At 40.1% G+C, this 15,171-nt stretch overlaps 1 protein-coding gene across 6 annotated transcripts in view; it reads right to left on the reverse strand.

Annotated features, from left to right (window-relative positions):
* Positions 1–3,682: 3,682 nt before the first annotated feature.
* Positions 3,683–15,171, reverse strand: part of TRPS1 (transcriptional repressor GATA binding 1) — a 236,735-nt gene continuing 225,246 nt past the window's right edge. For all 6 annotated transcript variants that reach the window (XM_028534064.2, XM_028534061.2, XM_036031369.1 and 3 more), the window contains 2 exons: positions 13,294–13,416; positions 3,683–10,279 (listed from right to left, as the gene is read on the reverse strand). In XM_028534064.2, coding sequence (XP_028389865.1) covers positions 9,218–10,279; positions 13,294–13,416 — 1,185 coding nt within the window. In that variant the 3' untranslated portion in view covers positions 3,683–9,217. The remainder of the gene's footprint in view (positions 10,280–13,293; positions 13,417–15,171) is intronic.

Genomic DNA, 15,171 nt, shown 5'->3' on the forward strand with positions numbered 1-15,171 from the left:
TTTTTTCATGATGCCCTACTCTCTGGGTTTCCCTTCTGTCTCACAGGCCCTCCATCCTTGGGTTCTGTTACTTGTGTCTCCTCATTTCCATGACTTCAGATATTGGGCATATTTCCTTCTCCAATTCCACACTCCCTCGATTATCTCAGCCACTACCATGACTTTAAATCCTGTCTACATGCCAAGGCTATCTAACTTCCAACTCCAAGCTCAGATCTAAGAGTCTACTTGACCTTTTTAGTTGGATCTTAAACGTAGCTTGTCCAAAATTGAACTCCATTGCTTTCCCACTCCAAAAATGACCTGTTTAATCTATTCTTCCAGTTGCTCGGACCAAAAGTCTTGGAATAATTTTTGACTCTTCAGTTTCTCCCTCACCCTACATCCAGGCCTTGTTTGCTGTATTTTCAAAACGGTCTCTGGAATTTTAACTGCTCCTTTACTCCTCACATCTCTTGCAGAGATTAGTAAATGAGCTTCCAACCTGGGCTCCTGGCTTCTCCCCTTGTATTCTTACCTCCTGTGATTTGTTTCAAACAGAGGAGAATGGTTCCATTAAAACATAAGTCACGCAACACTCCTCTACTCAAAACACTGTCATATGTCCCCACTTCCGACAGAGTAAGACACAACCCTGAGGAGGGCCTACAGTGTCCTGACTGATCTGATTTCCTCCCACCTCCATTTTGGCATCTGAGTAAATTTCTAAATACTCTCCCCCAAGGTTTACCCTACCCAGCCACACTGGCCTCCTTGGTTTCATGAACTTACCACCTAATTCTCCCACCACAGGGCCTTTGCACCAGCTGTTTACTCTGCCAGTCCCTCCTTTAAAGTCTGGGCTTCAATGAAGACTATACAGAATATGATATCTACCCTCCTCCCCTTATTTTTCTCTACAGAATCTATCCTCTTCTAACATGAAATGTTATTCACATACTTACTTATCTTATACGTATGTTTACTGTCTATCTCCCTTCTACATAAACAGGAGTTTGAGCCTGCTTTCTTTCATTGAGATAGTCCAAATGCCAGTGATAGTGCCTGGTACATAGTAAAGGCCCTATCCATTGATATCAATATCAACTGATATTTATTGAATAAACACACGATGCCTGGGCTTGTCCTGTGTGTCATCCCTAAGAACAAATGCATGGCAATAATAGTTTCGCTAGAGAAAATCATCAAGGCAATTGTAAGAAATAAAATGATAGAAATCAACCATCATGGTCATACCAAGTTGAGCTTGGTATGATACATTAATTCCTTGGGGAATAATACATGCTGCGTGTAAAGAAAGCGTGTGAGGAAATTTGGGCTTGCAGAACATACCACTGGTTGCACAGTACATTAAAAAATGGACTAATGTGTGAACACAAGGAGGGGAGACACCAGTTTCACATAAGAGGTGGCACATGTTCTGAGAATGAGTCTGTGATGTATTTGCGGGTCTTCTGTTCATAAATATTCCTGGGAAATTGCTTACAGGTTAATGCTGATGCAGATTTAACGTGGAAATGTATCTTCTATTTATGGAAACAGTTAAAATGTTTCTATTATATTTTCTCTTTAATAGCCCTTGCTATCCAAGTCTTGACAGCTAACCTAAAGAGAAAATTTAGTGTTGGTTCATCGTTTGCTGTTGTTACTGAGCTGGAAGTTGAAAGAACGGGTCATTACCTTATAAGATATATTCTATACAAACACTGCAACATTTATCAAAGGTGACTTTCAGATTACTGACATCCTGAGTATATTAAAGAGTATTATAAAACTAGCAAAATGTTTTATTATAAAATTACTTTTCTATTTTTAAAAGTTCTTTGTTAAAAGCCATCAACTACAACATGAAAACCCCTCCTTTCCATTTAGTGGTATGGTTTACTTTTGTTGGTTTGACTCTAAAATATAACATGGAGAGGGATATAATAACATCTTGGATATGGCTGAACATTTAACTTTTGCAACTTTTCATTGTTTTCGGTAGTTTTTTGTTCATACCAGCATGGTAAAAGAAGAAAAGTTGTACTTGGGGCTACAAAGAGGGAGAGCAACCGGACAAAGTAATTGGAACTGTGTTCAAAAAATTGGGCTTATTTCTCCTCTGTGCAAATGTTTTTTGTCTGAAGCAGATTTGGCTCTGGAAGAATAAGGCAGGTGCTGCCGCCCCAGTGTGTTAGGACTTTCTGGCAGAGCTGGAGAAGCCTGGGATCCGAGACAAAACCCAGAGGGACTGCAGCTAACCTCAGCCCTCCGCCCAGTTTCCTCCCCGCAGTTACCAGAGTTCGCTATTGTTCAAGCTCCAGGGGTCACACTCTGCCAATCTACGGGTGAAGTTTACTCCGAACAAGTGTTTTGTTTGGCTTGCAGTATTTCTTTTAAAGGCAGACACTGACATTAAAAATTAGATTCTATGTAACATTCCCTTTGTCCAGTCCTCCTCGAAAACTGAAGCTCTGGAAGCTTGGCAATGTTCCGAGGGCCAAGGTAAGGCTACCTTTATACAGACCTCCAGCTCCCCAAGTCCCCATCCAGCGGGCTTCCCCCCACTCCCGCAGGCGACTCCCCCACTGTGTGCAACAGAGTTGCTGAGTGCTGCTCTGCCCTGCGAGATGGGACACCAAACGGTGCTGGAGGCTGGCTGTCCTGACCCCACCCTTCTCTCCCCTCCGACAGCAGTAAATAGCTGGTGACCTATTTCTCCCTACATAGGATTCTGATGGTCCTGGGTGAGAATAAACTATATTCAGCTTTATCTGAAAAGTGGTCCCTGATACAAGAATCCCAGATTCTATGTAAGAAAAAAAGTACCACATTGTTACCAGGCTCTCCTCTACAGATCGTTGCCTCCAGCTTCTAAACAAGCGTGTTACCATGACGAAAGCCCTTCAAAGCCTCAACGCGGTTGTTTCCAAAACAAGGGAGAAGAGAAAGAGTCAGACAAAAATAAAGACAGGATCTGTTAATTTAGGTTTACAAAAAGTGAGAAATGAAGATGGTGCGAGGGTAGATACTAATTAATTTGAAATTTTATAAATGAGTATTCTAAAGCAATGGGTCATTTATATGTGTTATGCCCTGTGCTTTTTGTGTTTTTCCTGTTGGTTAAAAACACTTGGGTGAGTCTTCTCAGGTTCTTTCCTACACGGGTTCTACTGCCTCTTCCTTCTTTCCAGAATCATCCTTCAGGAAACACTGCTGATTAATTTCATCTTAACCAAACACACAAGGCATGCAATATGTTAATATAAACATGTTGAAACGACTTATCAGGATCTTCACATCATATTCACATGGGCTATTGAATGGTATCAAGGTTAAACTTCAATACCTGGAGTTTTTACTTATTGTAACAATCACTGACCGATACTCAACACTCAATACTGGATACTCAGTAAGTGTTTTTGAAATGAACACAATTTTTATTGTTGATCTTCCTAAAGAAACTAGTATATTTTTTTACACAAAATCTATCAATAAGGGATTGAATTGGTTAAAAAAATTAGCAAAACAAAACAAAATGAGAGAATCCAGGCTTTTCAACCTTAGTCATATTTTTTAACGGTGATTTGATTTCACCACCTCAATTCACCAGAGCCTGTCTATAGGTTACAATGGTGTGAACTTCCTATTGCCACACAGATGAAAGTGAATCCATATAAACCATACCAACACCATCGTGTGTAACTGGTGGTAAAACTTTATTATTCAAGTTTAGATGTAACAGACATCTTTGCTGCCTGAAGATTGTTTGCATAAGAAATACACCAAGAACATGTTTGTGAGTAGAAATGAACATGCACTATGAAAACAAAATTAAATAAAACAAAAAAAAAATTCCATGTGTTGTAAGAACAGAACTATTATAGCCAACATTCTAATATTCAAATCAGGACTACAAATTGAACTTTTTCTTAGCAACATGAAATCATTCCATATGAAAGACATTTTCTGCTGGTGAATATTGCTGTAAAGTTAATTTTACATTGGCATTTTGAGATGTTTCCCATTCCCATCCCACCCCCCAAATGATCCATATTGTCAAACTGTCCACCCTAAGGAATTTGGCATTGATTGTGATATTTGCCTTATTGGTAGCCATTAAAAAACGATGGTTTTATCAGCCTTGGGATAGTTTGCGTCTTCATAGCCAACACTATAGGCTGTCTAGATACGGTATTTACAGCTCACCCCTAACACAAATGACCCCAACCGTTCCTGGCCCTCGGGAACTGAGAGTTTAAATAAGCCCCTTGGCCATATAATAATACTTGGCACTGCCACGGTGCCTTTCAACCAAGGATCTCAAAGTGCTTTACAAACAAGTACTACATAACCATTATTATTATTATTAATATTATTATTATTAATATATATTTTTTTCCATTTTACAGGTGAGGAACCTGAGGCACAAAAAGAAAAAAGTGATTTGCTGCAGGTCATATAATGAAAAGACAACCAGGGGGGAAATCAGAATACAGTTTTGGGACTTGGGGATCTTGAGGGACCATTTCCTCGGATGAAGGATACACGTTATTTCCACGAAAAGGGACTTTGCTCTTCCCTGGTGCGGGACGGAGTGAAGCTTACAGCTCTACCTCTCCCTTCGAGAGAACGACACACGAGCACACATTGTCCAGTTTTCCGCGTGGGAGTCAATGTCGAATTTCACATTTTCTTCATCCCTGACTTGACACAACTCTGCCCTAGCATCTTCCAGAGGTCCTAATTACTGCGAGCCACCGTGGGTGCTTTCTCAACAGCCGCACCACTACCAGGAACACGTGAGTCCACTGTCTACGGAACAGTAACTGGGAAACCAAAAGGAAGTGCTCTTCAAAGCAGCTATGCCTTCTGCCCTTGGCCAAGTCTTTCTTTGGGAAAATAACACAGCCCTTCAGAGTCTTGATGCATGTCTTTCTATTCTCCTCTCATGGACAGTTGCCTGCTGATAGAATCCCACCTAACAGTACCTACCTTTGGTTAGCATAGCTAAGATTCCTATTCAGGATGCATTTCGGTTCCTCCGGTTTCCTCCTGTGATCTAGGAGGGCAAGCTTGTAACTACTTGCTCACCAAAGATGTCTTGCGTGTTCTGCCGTGGCCCTCCACCCGAAGACAGGAAGCTGTGAGCTCGTGTAAACGTTAGGCAAAAGGCTGGCGCACAGCCCCGAGGCTGAACACCAGCTTCTTTGCTCCATGCTTCCACCAATGAATGGCAGACATTCCCCCTCCAGAGCTGCGCTCACGTTCACTAACTCAACGGGCAGGCAGTTCAGAGGTCTCAAAACAGGTCACCTTGTGATGTTTTGCAGCCACATAGCGGGAGGCTAATCATTATTTCAATAGCAGTATCGGTACTCTTCAATTTCTTAAGAGCAACGTATACCCTCAGGCATTTAAAAATATATATACATTTAATATTTTTTTGGAGCTGCATTTGCATTGGATCATAAGAGATTATGTGCACACGTGCAATTATAATGTGCTACCACAGGCTTCCACAAAGAGCTGTTAAAGATAATCACCTTTTTCTTCTTCTCATTAATATCTCAGAAAAGAATCCCCATGCTTGTTTTCTAAAATCTACCTTTACTAAAACAGAAGAGTTTAGAACAAAATGTCACTGTCTTCAAAACGGGTTTTTTAAAAAAGAACATCTCAGCGTGTCATGTGGAAAGAAGGGCATATACGCTCTCCCTCCTGTACTACAGAGTGAACGAGTGAATGTTTAGAGCTCCATCCTTTTCTCGTTGCTTCGAGTCGTGTAGTGTCTCTCAGTCCACAGCCTTGCGAGGTAGGCTGGCTCTTGAGGATTCTTCTGTTCCCAACAGAGTCATGGGTATACAGGTGAGAGAGGAACGGAGAGAGAGTGAGAAAAGGGAGAACGAGACTATATGAGCTGGTCTTGGCCTAGAGCTTGATCCGAAGGTGATTCAGAGCATAGACAATTACTTGCAAAGGGCTTAGAGTTTTTAAATGGCATATAGGTTCAGCTGGCATACAGTTTTCACCACAGGGGGAAGCCTCTTCCAAGAGGGGAAATTCCTAAACCATCTTGAAAGTCTTCAAAAAAAAAAAAAAAATGAAGTACCTAAACAGCTCATTTAAAAGTCACGATTTAAGACAAAATGACGTCTCAAAACCAGCTAAAGTAAAAATAATCATTTCTGTAATATATTTTGAAAGATGGAACAAAGGCTCTGGGAAGTCAAAAAATAAGGGGTATTTTAGTGTTGTATTTTCATCTTTTTAGAAAAGCCCAACCTCTTCTCCCTCAAAATATAACAACAAAAGTGAAAATGAAAATAAAATAATAATAAAGGAGTAAGATCTAGCACGGCAATGCTATCCAAGAACATTCTACTGAAAGTAGATTAGCCATAAATATTCCAAGAACAGTGATATGTATTTTCCAAGGCTAAACATCACTACCAGGTCTGACTGAGGAAAAAAAAAAACCCATGAAAAGAAAAAGGCATGCCTGCCAACAGCGAGCAACCTATCTGTGTTGGACATGCTGAAGAAACTGCTGATGGAGTCATTTCACCCCAGAAGTCCCACGTGTAATATTGCCCACCTGAACCACACCTCAGGTATTTTGCTGACGTAAGCATTCCACATCCAATGTTGCTTGAGGACTGCCAGCATGTACTTTGTTACCAGCCTTTTTTACTAAGAAAACTAAATACTGTTATTGTCTGGGAAATCTCTCTCTCTCTCTCTCTTTTTTTAATCTTTACTTGCCACCTCTCAAGTCTGCCTGTCCGTCTGAGATGCAGTCATTACATTCTTAAGAAAGATAAATTACGTCACATCATTTGAGTGTCGAAGCTCCTCGTTCCATCTCTTTATTTCAGTCTCTGTGAATATTAGAGCTACGCAACAGGTGAGATCGGAATAGAGCCCTTTAAAAAAATGAAACTGAAGCAGAAGGCTTAGTCCTGATTTCTTTCTTTCTGTCTGTCTGTCTCTTTTTTTTTACATGAAAACAAAAAAAATGCAGAATGGAAATGACAACACGACACCAGAAAGACATGTTTAAGTTCATTCACTACAACAGTCACGAACTGGTTGAACTCTACCTGCCGTTCACTTTTAAGAACCGGAGACCTGGCACTGTGAAAAAGAAACAAAACCCCAAACAAAACAAAACAATACAAAGCAACTGCAAATTAATGTAAAAAATGGAGTGCAAATGCGACTACAGAATGCAATAAAAACATCAGCGCTGCAGACTCCAGCAGCACTCATCAAAATAATTTCCGAAATGTTTCATCTGAAACATAGACAAAGCAATAAAAAGAGAATATATGTTTATCATTTTAAGCATAACAATGTGAGTTAAGAGCTTAAAAATAAAAAAAAAAAAGTACTTGGAATGAATAGTGCTACCCTTTTTTTCCTAAGTAGGCATAAAAATATTTTCAATTCCTTCTTGTTTTCCATACCATTTATATCAAGAACTTTCATTTGTTTCATGTTACCGTTTACAATTGTAATGCACACACACACATACACACACACAAAAAGATATCTACCGCAATAGAAATAGTTGCTTCATTACCTTGTTTGCTACATTTGCAAATGTAAACAGCTAGGCAGAGCCAGAACTGACTCTAATGCATGATGGAATATCTTTGTTGCATACGTACACTGTAGAAAATAATTATTCAATATGTCAGGCACCATTATTTGAAATGTAATACATTAATATTTACTAGAAAAATAAGTTTTTTTTTCCTATTTGTTCTCCCAACTTCTTTAATGAAATAAGTTAATCTGACAGTGCATCCAGTAGCTTGTAATATCTTCTACATCTCCGTGGCAAAAAATAAACTACTGGTTGGGACAATATAATGCAAATTATTAAAGTCAGTCCTTGTACATACATCCTTGTAGCAAGCATTGAGGCTCGACTAACAGCACCTTTAACCAATTATTTAATGTTCAGTTATTTAGCCCTATTTCCCTGAGCAGTTATGCTGAGGAGCTTTCCCTTCATGGATAGTTTTACAAAGCCTTAAGTATTAAAAGTACTACGAAGACATACTTCTAAGAATCCTATTTAATGCTACTTAACTAAACCTGTATAAACCTAATGAAGGGACTGATTGGTACACACACCGCCAGTCTGTGGGAACGTAACCTTAGACGCTGCCTGACCACAAAGTTTGGAAATTATATGTAACCAAAAGAAAATAAATAAATACAGCAGGTTACCTGGTGGAGAAATACCATGTGTTCTAAACCAATTAAGCCCATGGTCTGCACTTTTGTATCCGTCTAGTCTGGAACTGAGGGGATCCCTTTAGTTACAATGTGCCAAGTGAGATTAGTGACCACGAGGAGGCTTCAAAAACAAATCCACACTGGTTCGTCACAGACAAGAAAGAAATATCTGGCTAAAATAAAATTACTACATAAGCACTGAGGACACTGGTTTTAAAAATGCATATATATTTGGACAAAATGAACCTAAAATGCAAACAAAAGAACTACTTTCGAAAGGAGTATCCGAACATCTAAGGACAAAAATATCAGAGAGGGTGTGCGTGTGTATGTACAGGCAGGGCTGGCCCAAACCGCTGCGCCGCCGTTGGTCACACTTCTCGCTGCTCTCGCCCCAGGGGCAACCCCAGCTCGCGTGTCTAGGTCTCAACCGGGAACACGGTCAACGAGAGGAGGCTGATGTAAGAGGGCGCCGTCTTCCTTTCACTGCCCTGGAGATTAGCCTTCTCCTCCTCTGCCTAGGGTCTTATGGTATTTCTTAAATTTAGGCAACAATTTATGGGTTTCTGAGCAAACGGGCCAATGGCCAGCCCAATACTGCTTTAGACTCATGGTATGTAAACCCTTTCAAATTCTGGACAGCTTTGATCTCGTCCTTTACAAATATAAGAATTATAGTCTGGTGATACTTCTTATGGATGGTATCTGCCATACACGTTCACCAAGACGGTTTGACTTACTAGGTTTCGGAACGTGATTATTTACCATCTTTCATTTTTTTTTTCTCACTGACCATTTGTCTCACTTTTTAATCTCGGTAACCTACTCATCAAAAGAAAGAATAATAAGAGAAGGGAATTTCGTGTTGGATAAGGCAGGCTCTATGAAGTATTTTTTTTAATAGGTCTTCATAAGACATTACAAGCTATTGAATTCCCATCAAGAAAACCTATTTCTATTTAATTGTGCTAAGTGCTAAGGTTTTTTACTCTTTAGGTTTCCCATTTTTTTCCGCTTGTGCATTGTTCCTATGCAGGCCTCTCTGGATATGAGTTGTAAAGTCGTATTTGTCCGTGCAAAGATGCTGGCATATGCTGCACTGGAAAGGTCCACTGTCACCATGGCAACTCATATGCAATGCATACATCACTTCATCCAGAAAGACAATGCCACAGTGCACACATTTTGTTGAAAGTTCATCTTGAGTACTTCTATCAACTTTCTCTGTTTTTACTACATTCAAGGGACCTTCATTTTTTACATTTGAGGGCGCCTTCGTTTTTTCCTTGGAGGCACCGTTTGCAGTTGGCCCAGGTCTGGAATGCTTGATCGCCAAATCGAGAGGAATGTCATTGTCTGATCCGACAGCTGAAAAATGAGGAGGCAGATTGAAGGTGGGATAAGGCACATAGTTTTGGCAAGGATTTGGTAGGCCAGGCACATGACTCAAGTAGTGCGGATTCCCAGGAACGGAGAGCTTATATTTACTCCAGAACCGCAGCCAATCAGCTTCACTCTGGAAGTCATTATGTACAAAGGGGAGTCCAAAAAGGGGGTACTGGTACTTTTCAATAGGGCTGCCTGGTGGCGAATAATTGGGGTGCTTTGCAGGTCTCATGTACTTTTCAATGGGACTGCCTCTCTCGGAACTTCCTTTCCCTTCAGATACAGATGAACTATTTCCTGGGTCTCCAGTACTTTCCTGAGGACTTTTTATCTGAATGTGCAAAGGTTGCATCCTTTTGTGAATATCCAGAGGTTGGCTGACCAGGACTGGCTGCTGAGCAGAATGGCTTTTAGTCAATGACCCCTGGGCTTCGTATTTACTCAGGCTGGGGAGCGGAATTTCTCTCTGGTGACTTTCCGTTAAATGATCTTCTGACCTCCTCTCTAAGGGGCTGCCATTGACTTGCTCCTCACTGCCGCCCCTCTGCTGTTTGTTGAGCTGCTCAGCCTGAAGTGCCTCTGGGTTAAGGCGCTTTCTTGTTCTTCTCCTAATAATCTGCTCACCGTTGTTTTGTTTAATGATGTTTAAAGGCCTGGGAGTCTGCAGAGAATGCACACACAATACATAAAAGGAAAACATTAAAAATACATTAAAATGCATTAACAGTTCCTCACAAATAGAAACCATGCTTCAGTTCAAAGCAAGGATAGGCTTTATGTTATAGATTTACTAAATCTCCTCCTTTTGCCCTGAGCAGGACCAGAGGAGGAAACCAAAGTGCCCTTGTGTTAGCCTGATTAAATCATGCCCATCTTTGCAGGGAGGACCGAACACTTTAATCTACTTAAAAACAGCTTTCCAAACTCCGTGGATTTTGGAATTGCATCACTTAGTGATAAAACTGTGTAGAAAGTTCCTTGAAGAAATGTGATTTTTCTGAGATATTTCTCAACATCTGAGTCATGCACTAGGATGTCAACATCATGACAGGGGAGATCGGTTTTGGTAAAAAACTGGAAAAATGAAGCTTTGCCACTGACTGAATTTTGTGTCTTCCCCCAATTTCATAGGTTGACTCTCTAATCCCTGAGGTGACTATATCTGGAAAGACTAGGGTCTTTGGGAGTGAAATAAGGTGGAAGGAGGACACAGGGACAAGTCAGCTTTCTGCAAGCCGGGTTCTGGGAGCAGGAGAGCTCTCCCAGGCCCCAATGACGCCGGCCCTCCGATCTGACTGACTCCCAGCCTCCAGAAGCGTGGGACATGTACTTCTGTTGTTTAAGCCACCTGTCTATGGTATTTTGTTATGGTAGCCTGAGCTGACTAATACATACATTCTTCTCAATAACAGCAAGTGTGAACATACAATATAAACTATCAGAGCACAGAAAAATCAAACTGACAGAATCATGAAGAAAGGTAGTAGGTAAACAAAGTCATATCAGTGGGAGTTTTTTTTTTAACCTCTCACTTTTATTTCTTTCCCTTTAATAATATTTTATATTCGGTAGGGGAGCTGGCACTTGTTGACTGGCAAAGCATTTGTTTTAGGTTGAAAAATCTACATTGATTTGCAGCCTTGGTCCAAATATCTGATCTGTCATTCTTACTTTATATTTAAATTGAATGCTGACTTTCACCCAGCCTAACAACTTTATTGGCTTAAGCATTATATGCTTGGTACTTGTATATATATGTTCAACAGGTGTTTACATTTTATGACTAGAATCCATAGATAAGACTATAATAAAAACTTACAGCAAGAGCTGTAACATTGATTTATAAAATTGAAAGAATAAGTTGAATAAATGAATGCATATTTACAGATTAAAATTTAGAGGAACCTTTAATAAGCTAAATTTGATTTTTCTAAAGGCTTACTGAAATCAGGAACTAATAGCCACATAAAATATGTATCTATACAATGTGTGATTTGAGTTACTCCAAGAAAAGATGCAGCTTAATACAAGAGTACCTTTTATATATTAAATTAAACAAATATAAATCCTTTATGGAATGTTTCTGGTGTTGTGAAGGTATTTTGAAGGAAAGAAAGGTAACACACTTGTTATCGACAATTCAAGTGTTAGTTTAACAATGAAAATAAGACAGCCATTTGGATATGCCATGTTCACTTATTTCTGCTTGGAATATTCAGGTACATAAAGAGCTCAAATTTGTATTGCAAAAATGTGCAGTGTTTAATTTATCTTATAAAGAACCCTGAAATCAGCAGTAATACCTTTTTAAAACTTTCATAACTTTCTGGCATGAAATGTGAGCATAACCTTTATGTATTTAAATTCATGATTTAGAAAAACAAAACTGAAAACATCTCGTTTCTGGAGAGATAAATGCTAAAATAATTGTGAAAAGAAGAGTTTAGTTTATATCACAGTTGTTAAATTATCATAAGCTGGAAGGCAGTAGCTTAATTAATTCCTAGCCCATGATTGGCCAGAGTTCAATTAAAATCATTAATGTCAGTACTCATTAAGTGGAAGCTTATTGCTGTGTTTAAATGGTGAAGGTTAAAAGAAAGTAAGGTAGCGTGGTGGTGGGAAAAATATTTTTCCTAGCTACATGCTAATAACTAAGATTTTAACAGTTTAGCACTAATTAGTATTGTTGGCAGCATGCATTTTTTAAAGAGTGCTTCCAATGGTCCACTTATGAGCACATTTTGTCTAAAATTATATTCCCTGTAGCTGTAAAGCTATTCATTGGCTGTGCTAAAAGCTAAGGTAAAATGCCAAACAAGTTGAAAAAGCCAGAGGGAAACAGGCTTCTGTTTACTAAATAAGAGTCTTCCCATTTTTAAAGGCAGCTCTTGTCAGCAGATAACTTTTCCAAACTAAAAGAAAAAAAAAATTCGTCAGGAAGTCAAACGCATGTACAGGTGGGAGAATTTGTAAGTGTAAAATTTATTACAGGGTTCTAACTAAGATTTGGGCAGAAGTTATTGGAAGTACTCCAGCAAGCACAGAAAGAAGCCAGCTAGAGCTCTTAAAACACAGGAGCACCTCGCCCCTTACTCTGCTCCTTTGGGTGCTACTCAGACCCTTGGATACAGCACTAAACAGCATCGCATGGGCTGCAGCGAGTTGGCTCACATTTTCAGGTCCCAGTTCAGAACCCTCTTCTCAATGGGCCCAACCCTCCCCCCCCATGAAGCAGCCAGACCACACTTGCAAATTCAAAGGTAAACTGGAAAATAAACATTCTCTCCCTGCTCTGTAGTTTACACTGGCCATGGGAGAGTCCTCTTCAAAAATAAAACAAAATAATTTATGCATTTTTGAACATTTTAAGAAGGCTGTCTTCTATCTACACTAAGTTCGCCAGATTCTGATAACCATTCAATTGTTATGTGAAAGTCCCAGAAATCAATCATTTTCCTCTTTTATACCAAAAGGAGCGTAATGCATCACTAATGGTCTCACATGTATCTCCCCCTACCGTCTAAGGCCATTTCACCATAAATCACACTCGCACTCAAAGCGACTGCGTTCAACTGCGGGGGCAGGCACTGCAAGGCCGGGAGCGGTCCTCCGCACACGGCAGACCCGGCTGCTTCACGGAGCTTTTCCCGACGCAGTGGAACAAGTCCTTACCGAGTGAAGCTTCTGGTAGAGGCCACACGCGTTGCATACATATCCGCCATTTGCATTCTTTCGCCAGAGAGAGGTCTTTGTGGTCAAGCAATTGGCACAGAAAACACCCGAGCCTCTACGCCTCTGAAACGGGGGGGAAAAAAATACAAGGTCAGAGGTGAGTCACGTGATCACTGGAGTTAGACCAAATCAACCCAGGAGTTTTGTCTTCAGACTAGCAACAATGACAGTATAAAACCACACTGCCCATAATGAGGTCAGGTTCAATTGTGTTTAATAGGCACCACTGATTTTCATTATAATTAACCCTACAGTGATGGATGAGGTGTGGGCAACACCAAAGGCTTTTCACAGAAACAGCTTTAACTTTTTGAACTTTGGGTTTTGTGCCATTAATGATGGCTCCTAGATGCAGAACCTTAAAATATACCTTTTAAAAGTGTCAAAACAAAAGGCAAAAGACAGCACATGGCAACATGTTTCATACACTTTGGAAAAGGAGGGGCGCAGGCCACCTGAGCTTTAAAATCTGGTCAAGTTTGGAATAAATGCACCACGTAAACCATTTAAGATTATACCCGACTTGTGTCTTTTTCTATGTCATTCATGTACACCCTCTATTTCCCAAAGCCGAGAGAACCAGCAGAAACTTCAGGCAACAAGGCGTACAGGATCACAGATGAGAAGCCTTATGAGGTACCTGCTTAAGCCAGATGACATAGCCCCCCCCCCCCCATCAAGGACTACTGAGTGATTTTATTTGACTCAGACTTGGAAATCACAAGCATTTCCAAACACAAACTGATGTTAGCGGCTTGAATTTTGTAATCGCCAGATTCAAAAAAATAATCTAAGGATATTTAAAAGGAGATCATTAGTATTGATTGTTCCATTGTTGGTATCAAGTAATGATTCCATTAAACTTCTGAGTGAAACAAAAGTCAGGCTGTCTTTGTAGGCGCAAACACTAAGTAACAGGCAGGAAATGGAATTCTCTTGCTGCAAAAAGAGACAGCCTGAATTACAATTCGGCTCTCCTTTCTCTGGGAAGCAGAGCCTTTAATGATAAAATATGCATGCTAGATAAGGAGAGGCAAAAAAGTCTCGCTGCAACCCAATTTTATTATAAATTTAAAATTAAGAGCACTGTAAGTCAAAATTTCAGGGATTCATAAAATTTAGGCCATTTATTTAACTCGAGTCCATACTGTAGAGGAGTGGTATCTCTGCCAAGAAAATACAATGGTTATAATTGTACTCTGATACATTTCAAATGGAAAGCTTTCTGCAGACATAATTTTGGCTTCAAGACTGGAACACTTTCTTGGCATTGAAAGGGCATTTGATTCATCGGGTGTTTCACAATGTATCACTAAAAAGACCTGGTGAGCAGCCAGTTCCCTATAGGGTAATTTTTCCATCCAGATGCAAGTGCTATCAGAGGCCCTCGTCAGCTAAACTAATTATGATCTTGCAATTGCTGATGCCTGCTCACTCTAACATTCGACATCCTCCATTAATCATCAATACAAGGAAAATGAATGAAACGTAAAGAAATGAGGGCTGGTAAGCTGCACAGCCATAAAAATCTGAAATGAGAGCAATAATTTAACAAGATTGGGGAATGTTTTTAGTGAGCACAAAGTCGGGCTAACAATTGCCCTTTTCAACCAAGAACACGATTTCATTAGTGTAGCAGGTTGTGCTACTTTAGGTGATGTAATAAAAGCTAGATTTTTCTCGAAGATAATCTCTGGCTCCCCCCACCTCCACACCGCCCCCCACCACCCGCCAAGAAGTTGGGACCGGGATGCGTTGTGAGTTTCTAAACCTCAGTAAGAGCAACGGCAAACACCGGGTGTCAGTCCACGAGTCCCT

The sequence above is a fragment of the Phyllostomus discolor genome, chromosome 7 (assembly GCF_004126475.2).
Source record: "Phyllostomus discolor isolate MPI-MPIP mPhyDis1 chromosome 7, mPhyDis1.pri.v3, whole genome shotgun sequence".
Classification (NCBI taxonomy): Eukaryota; Metazoa; Chordata; class Mammalia; order Chiroptera; family Phyllostomidae; genus Phyllostomus; species Phyllostomus discolor.